This window comes from Rhopalosiphum maidis, chromosome 4, assembly GCF_003676215.2.
Source record: "Rhopalosiphum maidis isolate BTI-1 chromosome 4, ASM367621v3, whole genome shotgun sequence".
Lineage (NCBI taxonomy): Eukaryota > Metazoa > Arthropoda > Insecta > Hemiptera > Aphididae > Rhopalosiphum > Rhopalosiphum maidis.
Genome location: NC_040880.1, coordinates 22458773 through 22471724, shown reverse-complemented (window position 1 = coordinate 22471724; position 12952 = coordinate 22458773). Strand labels below are relative to the sequence as shown.

Sequence of the window (12952 nt, the reverse complement as noted above, 5' to 3'; positions counted from 1 at the left end):
AAAATAAATAAAACTGTTCCAAGGAATGAAAAACTGGGTAGATTGTATAACGTAAATAATATATAATGTTGAAATTATAATTGATAATTTAATTTAGATTATAAAAACTATTATAGAATTTAATACATTTACCTATTTTTATTTAATGAATACATACAATAACAAAATGTTTAGAAAAAACAAGTAAAAAAAAATCGGGAAGTCAGTAACTACTTTATGTTTGTGTGTATAGAATATATCAACAATATACGTACGTTAAACGTTTCAAGTACACAGAAATAATATTTTTAAATTACTTCAAAATAACTAAAATTGTTATTCAACGTTTAAATATCTAAAATGATTTGTAAATATTCAAGAATTTAATGAATATCATAACCATATATTTTCATTATTTGTTGATTGGTAAATAAACAACTTACGAGGAATATTTTTTACAATTTCAATAGGTGTTTTTCGACATTTATAAAAAAAAGAAAAATTGAAAACTTAAAATGTATTTAAATAGCTTAAAAGGAGTCAAAATAAAATCATGTATAGAAGATGATAATACAAACATTTGGTGAAAATTTCAAGTATCTATAAATATTCATTGTTAAATTACAATAAAAAAAGAAAATCATTTTTGTTAAAAACTAGTTTTACATTAAACCTTCCTTTTTTTGTTTGTTTTTTCCGATTATTTTGAAAAAATTTACCACTTTAAAATACAAACTAGATCCCATTTGCTATTTAAAACTATCATCAAAGTTGTAAATAAAATAATTTCATAAACTACTGATCGTGTACACATATATACACACACACACAAAAAAAAACAAACACTTCATTGTAAAATCAATACATTTATCACTTCGTTCAGCGTGTAAAATATTTAAAAAAAAATGTTATATAGTTTCTTAAATATTAAGCTAAGTTTAAGATAAATAAATACAGTTGAAAAAAATGTCAAATTATCAAAGAAAAGTACATCATATTTTTAATGTGGATAATTTACCCTTAAAAAATTAAGAATATACTACGATATTACGCCAAGGTATAAATCTTGGTTTTCTCGTCTCAGACCCGGCCTTGATTACAAATAAGTAAAATGTTTATCAATAATGATATAATTTAAAATATTTTAACATTTTTTGTGGAGTACTACTGTTTAATAGAATATAGCAAACCCTTTATTGATGAATGATGATATAATAATTATTGTTAGTGTTATTTAAAATATTATTTAACCGAGAAAACATTGTTTATATTAATTTATTTAAAACGCAATGACTACTCCTTAATTTTTCATTTTTACCGTATATGCACTTATATTAGCATCAAACGTGATAGTAATTATTTTTTATTAAATATATCTGGTTATTATAGGTTAATAAATTACTATGGCCTGACTAGATTTACTGTCTGGTAGATTTATCTATATATATTTTGAATGTAAAACAAAAACGTGTTTATAATATTGTTGGGCAACAAAAATATAAAATAAAATAAATAATAAACGACAGTCATGGCATTACGAGTATTGAAATACAAAGTGTGTTCAATGTTCATAATGCATTCAAGGGTGGTTAGCGGGTTAAGCGATCAGGGATCGGGGCACCTATATTATTTATATTAAACAAGTTATATATTTTTGATTAAAACGATAAAACAATTATATGATTTTCAAAGAAAATGTGTTATAAGTATAACTATTATTTGAAAATATTTATTCATTAAAAAATACACGATGGAATTTTCTGTATCTTCTTTACAGAGAATTATATTATTTTCGAAGATGTACCATTCTTCTTAAATCACCCTGTATATTAAAAAGAGTTATTACACTTAGAAAGTTTTTCTTGGAATGTGAAAAGTACACACCATTATAATTATACTCTTACTCTTATTTTATAACAATTTACATTAAACAACGTCAAAGTTCCTATAACAAGTTATGTTGAAGCTCTTGAAGCTCTAAAAACTTAATTAACTTGTGTGTGCAAAACTGCATGAAAATTAAAAATAATAATAATTTGTAATTATTCAAAATATTTAGCAAACTGTCAACTAGGAAACTTAAATTGAAAGTTTGTAGTTTAACACTTAACTGCGTTTTAATTTTTTATATAAAGCAGTTTAAAGACAATTATGATAATTATGTAAAATGCATTTAGACATTAGGCATTTTTTTTTAAAGCGTTAAAAAAAAATCAAGATGTGCATAATATTTTTGTTTTTAATATTGCATTAAAAATACTTTTTTGACGTATCTGTGAAAATTGCAAACCGCCACTATATGCGATATATTACACATTATTGTATTATAAATATATTAGGAGTATACCTAATAAGTTTATACTTATTCAATTATATAATTGTTGTCTTATTAGTATATTATCCCTTTAAATTAATATTATTTAAAAACAATTCTTCATAAGGTATGCATATTGTGTACATAATATATACATTTAGATAACATCCTTGTGAAAAAAAAATGGTTAAATTATTTAAATAACACACTAAAAACCTACATTTCGAGCGCAATTCAAAAACTAGTTAAATTTATCATATAACTGTAAAAATAAAAAAATATAAATAGCAATATAAATAAACAATAAAATACCCTTAAAAATATAGGCTGATAAGCCGTTTCCACTCTGAATCGATCATTAAAATCAAGTTGAATACATTCATTATAGTGACTTACTTAATAACAAGAAACACTCAACACCTATACAACTATACAGCAGACTGACTTCTATTGTTTTTTTTCTTTGGTTAAGTGCATTCGCTTACTAAACTTTTAAAAATTAAATTATATTAATTTATATTTAGTATATTGATTATGAATAAATCAATCTTTAAATTACATTGTCTTAAAAATACATAATTATGTATCTCTCATACGTCAGGAATTATAATGCTTTGTATACGTTTTTGTTTTGAACAATTAAAAAAAAAAAAAATTTAATTGCATGTATTCATTATTATTTATTAATTATTAGTAATTAAAAACAACAGTTAGAATTTGGTAGTGTTTTTTTTTTTTTAATTAAACATATTAAAATATAAAATTAAATCTATATAAAATAAATAAAAAGTATAGCATAGTTATTAATTTTTAGAAGTATTTATAATAATAATATATACCTACATTATTACAACCTTACCATTTTATATTAATTATACTTTTAATTTTATTAAGTGATATTTAGTATAATTGTTAAACTACATGAACATAAACAATAAGATAAAATCAACATTCAACGTTAAGCAAACATTTAGCGCTTAACAAATAACAAATAATTGTATTAAATTTTAAAAGTATAATAATAATAAATTATAAAACGACATATTATAATTAATACATACTATAAATAAGTTAACAACATTAATCACAGTTTAGAATAATTATTTACTTAAAATTATTAAAACTCTAGATTTTATGATAGTTATATAATTGTAAAATATCAAATATCAAAATAATGAAAACTTATTGTATTGTTACCAAAATTATTATAAATAAGCAAATTAAAAAAATATTGTTTTGCAATAATTTAACATTAAAATTAATGAATTAAATTAAATTTTTTTAAATTTTTTAATATATAATAATTGTATAATTTATGAGTATAAACATTGTTTAATGTTTAATGTTACGGAAACCGTATACATTAAAATGTCAACCATTATTTGCGGTCGACCGCAAATTATATAAAATGTATATACATAATATATAATACGTGAACCATTAAAAATATAAGAAATAATTTTTTTTAGCTTTTATATGATCCATTTAACACAGGAAAGTTACTTGACGAAGATATCGAATCTATTTCACTTCTTGTATTCAGAGCGGTCAACATTTTTTTTATTTCTCCCATTTGTTTTTCTACGGTATTAAATTTCTCAATAAAAACATCAAGTATTTCTATGCAACTTTTTTCTGTTCCTTCTGAATTTAATTTAATTATTGACTTGGCCTCATTAACAATTTCTTTTTCAAGATAATAACCTTGACAATTCGCAATGCATCCTATTTGACTTTTTTTTGCAGATGACCCAAAGTCCACAAAATTTCTCTGATTAGTTAAAATTTTTATTTCTGAATCTTGTAGAGCATCTGGGAATAATTTTATTTTTAGATAAAACCGTCTCGTACATAATGAAGGGATATTGTATCCAAAATTATTTATGTGGCTTTGAACTTTATGAATGCACGAAAACGGGTCTCCTACAGCCATTTTTTCAAAGTAATGAATGAGTTTAACCCGGGACACGTGAGCGACAATTTCCGCATCAGCTCTAATTGCTTGGGTGTCGCTCACAGCAAGACCATTTAATAGATTTACCAAAACAATGGCGATAAGAAATATAAATAAAAGAAATAATGCATGACTAACTATTGGATGCAAACTAAAAGGTAGTGAACCAAATGTATCAAATTCTCCTGTCAACATAACGATAGTTTTGAAAGTCGCTGAACTGGGATCGTTAAATTTATTGTCAGTATCTGCATCATTTCTAAATAACATGTAAAAACTCAGTGCAAATGCTATTATTAATATCGAATACCATATGAGAAATTGTAAAAAGTTTTTAGTTACGCGTTTAAACATCTCTAGGTGGGTAGCAAGAGCTGGATGTCTACCAACAAGAAGTATAAGTTCACCCCAAGAAAGTAGAATGACAATGGCAGATATTTGGTTTCTATTTGATATACAAGACATTTCACACAATAATAAAAATGAAGTCAAAACGATGAGACTTATTTCCAACCAATTTTCTAAGCTCATTATGTACGTTATCGGAGATGAGATCAACTGGAATAATTCACGAAATATTAAAGCAATAAGGAATCCCAATACCATAACCCACAAATAAACAGCCGTATCACTACTATATGGTACATTGTTCGTGGAAAATGCTGTAATATTATCTTGTGTGAGTGACAAATTGCTATTTTGAACTCCTATTTTAAAAGTTAACAGCGTGTAAATGGTTAAAAGTGCCCAAAATCCTATATAAAATGCTAAATTTACTTTATAATATCTTTTTATTGCAAACCATTTTAAATGGAGGAAGCTAGTTAACACAGGATGTTTTAGAAGCGGCCTGAGTTCTGGAACTTCACTTATGTACAACAATGGATCGGTTTCCGGGATATTTTCCGGAATGTACTCTTGGCCTTCTAATTGTGTTTGATAATTATCAATATCTTTCTGTTTGTAAACCTTTGGTGGGCATAGAAAATTGTATGAACATATAATCTCGTAGTTGATATCTTTCGGTGATTTTCCGTTTGTTTTTATACATTTGTTCAAATGAGATTCTAATATTTTAGGATCGATATCAGCAAGTGGTGGATCTCCAAGTACGTTTCTTTTCCCTATGTAAGCACCTTTCTCTAACAACGACAATATGGAATCTCTATCACCTATTTTTGCTGCGTAATGTAGACAAGTATTACCTTTATCATCTGATTGATTAATATCAAGTTCAAAAGGACTGGTTTCACTTTTTCTCAGCAATAATTTAAATGACCTATCATGATCACATAATTCAGTATTTACATCTAATGAGTTGTGGTTTTCATCAGAACCTTTAATTACTTCAAGAAGTGCCGAACCGTTACTTGTTTGATAACATATACATTTTTTACTGTCCAAAAACAATTGTATGATATCTGCAAAACCTCTGAACGAAGCAATAAAAATTGCATATTTAGTATTAGATGGACATATTCCATTTGGGTCTACATCAAGATTGAGTAAGACTTGAACAACTTTGGGTAACCCAAAATCACACGCATATTGTAGATACGTGTGCCTTCCATCATGATTGTTAAGGTCATGAAGTTTTGTGGAAGTTATATGTGAAATAAATCCTTCTACATCATTTGAGTAGAGGTATACAAACGGGTTATCACAGTTCTCCGTAATGTTTCGTGTACCTTCTGGTGGAATTTCTTCGGTGAGATGTGGATATTTTTCATTTATTATACTTCTCAATGATTTATCCCAAATAAATATATCCAAGTCAACTTTTGGACATCTAAATAAAAACACCGAAAATAAGTTATATGACGATATTTTTTTACGTACCAATTACGCTATTCAACTTACCTAATAAATGCTATCATTAATTCATCATTTTTGTTTTTCGAAACAGCTGCCAAATATGCTGGAGTAAATCCTTTCCTATTCAATTGATTTGCTTTTATATTGTTTGAATTCAATAGCAATTCTGTGCATTCTAAATTTCCAGCTTTTGCTGCAAGGTGTAAGGCTGAATTCCCGTCACTATCTAATAAATTTATATTGGTTGGAGGATGTTCTAATAATACATCTAATGCGTCTTTACATCCGTTCGCAGCCGCTAAATGTATTGGAGCCTTTTTCCGATTTTTATTAATAACGTTTACGTCTACTCCTACCGATAATAGTATTTTAGCAAATTCTGATCTACCCGTTGATATACAACATATATCTAATATTGTGCCATGATAAGGTTCATCAAATATATAATCCAAATCTATAGATGAATTCCCCAACCCTATTTCTAGGAGTTTTTTGAATAACTCTAAATCTTTTGATTGAACGGCTTTGAGAAGTTGATCGTTTGATCCAATTAAACACACATTGTTTAATTCAACGTCCTCCATTTTTTAGTTTGAAATTTTTTACACCTATATTTGTATACACTTAATATTAAAATTCATTAATATTTTATCTATGAAAAAATCGCTTATATATACCTGTTTTAATGTGACCTCATAGATATTGCTTTAATTTTTCCAGGGCAATCAATATGACAGGTACAGGACACCATAGGTAAACTATAAATGAGTTTTAAATTATTAAGCTTAGTGGTTAATACAAACAAATATCAATTTATATTTCATGATATTATGATGAAATGAACCTAAATGATATACCAATTTTATTTTACGTGTATACGAAATACGAATTAGTAGGCGAGAATAAAATTACTATAATAATAGCTTTCGCGGGGACTCAATTATAGTTATATGACATAATGACAATCATTTCATTTCCCATTTGTATCCATGGAAATGCATTCCATTGCCATAACGGACACAATAAATTAATAATCAATTCATCATTATTACGTACATATATTATAAATAAAGATAATATTGAATTAATTTAAAATGTGTGTACAGTGTACACCTACGATTTATTCATAAACTATACATTTTAATGAAAATGAAAAATTATATATTTTTGTTTCCATAAACATAATATCATACTGATATAAATTTTTATTTATTCATTATTATGTTCGTTGTTTTTTTAATATTAATCTTATGAGTTATTACAAAAAATTAATATAAATGATGCAATGAAACGCTATTTATAAATTACTACAGACGCATTGGGATTATTAGGTATACATTACGTCATATAACATAGATTGAATATTTTTTTTTTAAACAGTTAGCAATAACTTAGTCCATAACTTTTTATTTTTTAACCCCAAAACGATGATACTATATATTATTTTTACCTTTATGTTTCATATGAATGGTTGGAAATAATTTGAAAAGAAAAAAGAAGAATTAAGTATAGTGTAGTCACTGCTTTATGTAATACAATTAAAGACAAAAAAATTACAAACATTATTGACAGTTATTAAAAGTTAATCATTAAAAAATATTTATATTAGTTATAAAATGATACTGTATATATTTTTAAGATTATGAAGTATTTTTATATTGTTATGAAACGTAAAATATGTAGTAATGATTATTTAAATTAATAATAATGTATTAGTAGTTTAAACATTTATTTATATGTTTAAAATATATCGTATAATTCATTTAATTTGGCGTTAAATGGATAAAATAATATTAATTTGTTAATCCATGTGTATTACAAAATAGGTGACTACATAGGAATATAAAATAATACATTTCTATTCCAGAAAAAGTAAATAATTGTTGAAATTAGAATCATAAATAAATTACAGTTAGATATACTAATTGTATGTAAAAATGTATACCCATAATTTTGATCATAAAAAGAAGTTTTAACTAAAATCAACGAAAAAAAATAATGAAAGGTTATTTGAATTAGTTAATTTTACAAAACATTCCCACACACATATATATATATATACATAGGTAATGTGAATTCTTCAATAACATTTTACTCGATATATCGTATTATACGACCCACGAGAGTTGTAAAGAAATCGAATAAAAATAAATAATGTCAGCGTATTCAATCAGTTTTAAATCAATATTATTAGATATAAGTGTTTAAAAATAAAATTGTTACCTATTTTTAATATATTTTACATTTATACATTTATGTTTACAAATATTTGCGAAGTCGTAGCACTCATAAGCTACCCATCGCATGGTGTAATATATATTTTACACGACGGTAAACTGCGGCTATTGTACGCCCAAACTTGGTTTATTTAGGTACAGAAAATTTCAAATGTACTTACCGTAGGCGGTTCAGAATGAGCACATCGAATGTACACACACACACACACACACACACACACATAGGCGCACATGCACACGCAATCGCGATAGGTATCACGTACGCGGTACACGGTACTCCCCGCACGACTGATACGAACGTCGGCGGGCACCGAACAAGTCGCTCTATTGATACAGAACGTTAGCCGATGGTACCCCACCAACGAAAATAATAATAAAAAAAAAAAAAAAACACAACATTATAACAATCGGACAACATTCTAAACCGTCTCCTACGTACGCCGCGCCGTCGCTTTTTCTGTACGCGTAAACATTACACGCGCGCACACACACACACGCACGCACACAATTATATATGTATATACGACAATACGCGTACGCCAGTTCGGATACTGTATGGGGGGACCACTCAATGCTGTAATTTCGTTCAATGCCGCCGACGTCGAGTCAGCGCAATTCACGAGTGAGCCACGGCCAGGATATACGTTTTCGTCGCGCGTTCGCGTGTAAGACGCGATATGCAGAGACGTTTTTTACACGTCGTAAATCCTATGTACAATAGTATTATTATTGATATCAGACGAATACAAAATATCTCCAATATCACATCAATGTTATTGCACAAGCAAGCACGCTTGTTGATATGCGCATCGTATTATATTATGATGTCTTCTGTTTGTTTCCATTACGGTGTGCGCGGAGATAATTTTTTTTTTTTTTTTTTGATAATGTCAACACAGATCATAATATTATTATGGACGAATGATATAATATAAAATTATAATTAATAGATATTGTGCATATGATTATGTTCGTCGAAAAAAGTAACAGTTATAATAATAAACAGTTCACTTACCCAAATAGTACCCACACTATACATACGTAATATTATTGTGTTATGGACACGGGATTGTTTATATAACAGTAGTTTGGCGAATTCATTTTTACATTAACATTTTTAGTAATGTTTATTGACGGTATATTGACGAATATCTAAAGTACCAGTAATAATTATTGATTATCGTAAAATTAAACTTGTTATTAACATTTTTATATCAGAAAATATATCATTAAATTAATACCGTTTGAAAATGGAACACGAAAGGTCTGGTCGATTCGTTAATGAAAACATGATTTGATTTTATTATTGTACAATTGATGCTATTTTATACTTTCAATGAATTTAGTTACACAAAAACACGTAGAGGGAAGGTCACGAAGATCAATTCGTTTAGAAAACGTTGCGAGGGTGTTTTAGAAGAAGGGATACAAAAGGAACGAATAGCTACGACACATTATAATAAAGCAATGAAAGATTCGAGGGACTTTTATAAAGATCTAGGTAAGTGAAAAGTTTGAAAACATTGCAGTGTAGAAAACGACATGAAAGGTTTTAATCGTAATTGCTACTATGCTCAATAGATTATGTAACGGTTAAAGTACCAAAACGTGAAATAGCTGGACCTCCGTGGTATCAAGAGTTATCTATTTATCAGGTTAGTTAAGAAATATAAACAAACATATTATATAATATGATTAAAAAAATAAAACTAAATACGTTTTTTAATAATATCAAGAAATACTAAAAAATCAGTTATATCCACTACTCACATAGTTTTTGATTGTATATTTATTTTTAGGTGCTTAGATAAATCATGTTTTTAAAAGTACTGCTTTTCATTTTTTTAAAGTATTTAAAATGACTAATTACGTAAATATTTTATACGTTTATTTTTTATTATATTTCCTAGAGATATTAGTTTTAAAACTATGTCATTTCAATTTTGCACGTATCTTATATAGTTATATAATAACTATAGGTATATTGTTATTTCATAAACATTGATGAAGTAGCTGAACATGATAATATTTGGAGTTACTTATACCTATATATACTATATTAACTTTATAATTTCTGGTAATATTAGCATTAGAAAATATAAATTTTTTAAAAAATATTTTCTCCTTTGTTATGAGAATAATATAAGACCTTAATTAGTTATTTTTTTAAATTTTTTTTAATTTAAATGAATTTAATATGTTTTTTGTTTCAGAAAAATAAAATAGTATACTGCTATTTTAATGTCTTTTTCTAAAATGTATTTGAGGCATTATTGATTATTAGTTGGCGATTTACTTAGGTTAAATTGGTTATTAAATTATACAACGGAGTTATTTTAGTAATGTATTCTTTGAAAATATTTAATTTAGATGGATATTATAAATGATCTTCAAAATCACATAAAAAATGATTTCGATGATGATAATACCAAAAGAGTGAGACGAGCTCTTAAAAAATTGGGAATTCAAACAAAAATACCTCATAACGTAGCGAAAAATGCTATTTTATATTGTGAATTGTATTCGATTGATTTTTTACAAAAAATTAAAGAATATTTGAGTAACAAAACTAATCATATTCCAAAAAAATCTGGTTTGTAATAGATTATTTAATTAATTATTTTCCATTAAAAATCATTTATAAAACAGAACCAATGAAATATACTACTGAAGAATGCCTATTAATATCGGGGATTGTGCACATAGGACTACCAAGTCTATTTATGAAACTTGACTATTGCTTGACCGATCCTATGATAAAAAAAAAACGTTGGTAGTTTTATTAATAGTTTATTTTTACTAATACTTTGTTTAGTCAACTACAAATGCTTAAAAAATTTTTATGTAACCGCTTATTAATGACTATAAAATATTTACTACACTATTTAGAACCATTAAAATTACATGAAAAGTCGTTCAACAAAAATCAAAAACTGCAATCAAACAATTTAAATTTGATAGCTCAAAGTCAAAAACATAAACTAAGAGAAAATATGATTAATGAAAGGAAAAAAAAACAGGTTGAATTTCATATAAAACATTTATTTTCTATTCTGTATATCTGTAATAGTATAAGTAGGTAGTATATATAGATAGCTATCATCATTATTACCATTTTGTTCTAGAATATTATAATCCATAATATAGAACAGAAAATGAAAAACATTGATCCAACAATGCATCCTTTAGACATATTGTTCATTAAATTTCCATTCGATAGTTATTTTGAAAACAAAAATCATGAAAAAGGTGTTGTAAAAAACGAAATAGAAGAAAGTAAAATCATCGAAGATACTTTGGAAATTCCAAATATTATTAGTAGCAATAAGGATTTTCTGAATAAAAACGAATCAAAAACTTACAATAATGTGACAAATAATAAGATGGTTACAACTGAAAATGACAAACATTTGTCTACAACTGAACCAATTATTTTTTCAATCCAAAAACAGGAGAAATCTAATCATGAATTTGAAAGTGTGATTCCGAGTGTTTTATCAGATGTATTAAGTTTTAGTGATTACAATTCATATGATAACGAATATTTAAATTTAACACAACTTATTCGCCTTAAAAATTCAATGACATTTAATTGTATTGAATACGAAGAAGTGAATGAAGAATCGGAATCAGAAGAGACAATTGAAGATGAAGATTTTTCATTTTTAAAAGAAGAAAATGAGTATGATGAACATCTTGTATTGAAAACTGATTTTAAGAAATGTTTTTTTGGAAGATATTCTAATATTGCTTATAGTAATACTACAGACAAAATATCAGAGATTCTTGAGAAATCATCAGTGTGTAACACAATGAATAATCAATCGAAAATTGAAAATTCAATGATAAGAATGTTTAATTATAAAAAAAATGTTTTTCCTGATTATCGATTGCATTCTATTGGTATAAAATTGTCACAACAATACAATGAACGAAATCTTAGTTCTAACGAGTTAATTTAATTCATTTTAAATTAAAGCAATAAATTATTATTGAAATATTTGTTTTCAGAATTATAGACAAAAACGAAATTAAATATGAGAAATTGCAATCAACGAAAAGTATAACAAAAGTATCAGTTGAATTGGATTCCTCTAAGACTAACAATACAATGTTAAATATTCTAAATCCCGATAACACTTCTGAGCAATGTGAATCAGAAAAGTCAATAAAAGATGAAGCTATTGATCAGATTGACACGGCTAAAGAGATTATGGTACATATATATAATATTTATTTGTTTAAGGTGTTACTCGAACCAATGTTCTTCAATGTAATACGTAGGACGAAAAATAGTTATGTATAAAAAAAAAGTCGACCATTACGTCGTTAATTTGTTGATATGTATATTTTTCAATCATAAAATAAGACAATTATTAAATTTTATAGCAAAAAACGCACATTTATGATGAAATTCTTGAAAATATACATACATTGTCAAAGTGGAAAAAGTTAAAGGTTGTTATTTTGTACGAGTAAATAAATTATAACTTAATCATATGAATAATATGTTATATGTAGAAAGTATTAGAATTCTTAGCTATATTGGGAGATCCAATTGCAAGTTTGCCATATATAATTAAATTAGATATCATTAGATATTGGTACATGTCACGATTAAATATTAACAATGGTAACCTAACAGCAAAACAA

At 26.1% G+C, this 12952-nt stretch overlaps 1 protein-coding gene across 2 annotated transcripts; it reads right to left on the bottom strand.

Moving 5' to 3' along the window:
• Positions 1-3605: 3605 nt before the first annotated feature.
• LOC113549576 (transient receptor potential cation channel protein painless) lies at positions 3606-8629 on the bottom strand. 2 transcript variants are annotated; one of them, XM_026950946.1, is made up of 4 exons: positions 8461-8629; positions 6740-6820; positions 6108-6685; positions 3606-6036 (listed from the first exon to the last, which is right to left on the bottom strand). In XM_026950946.1, exons 3-4 carry the CDS (start codon positions 6644-6646, stop codon positions 3759-3761), a joined length of 2817 nt encoding a protein of 938 aa, XP_026806747.1. In that variant the 5' UTR covers positions 6647-6685; positions 6740-6820; positions 8461-8629; the 3' UTR covers positions 3606-3758. The 2 variants fall into 2 exon arrangements, with proteins under 2 accessions (XP_026806747.1, XP_026806746.1); XM_026950945.1 differs by having other exon boundaries at positions 6108-6670; positions 8461-8628.
• Positions 8630-12952: the final 4323 nt, after the last annotated feature.

What these genes read in the sequence shown, in the direction of transcription:
- LOC113549576 (XM_026950946.1), bottom strand. Translation starts at nt 6,646, where the DNA reads ATGGAGGACGTTGAATTAAACAATGTGTGTTTAATTGGATCAAACGAT. An exon ending in TTAATGATAGCATTTATTAG is followed by an intron (nt 6,037 to 6,107) that starts GTAAGTTGAATA and finishes GTTTTTATTTAG; the next exon opens with ATGTCCAAAAGTTGACTTGG.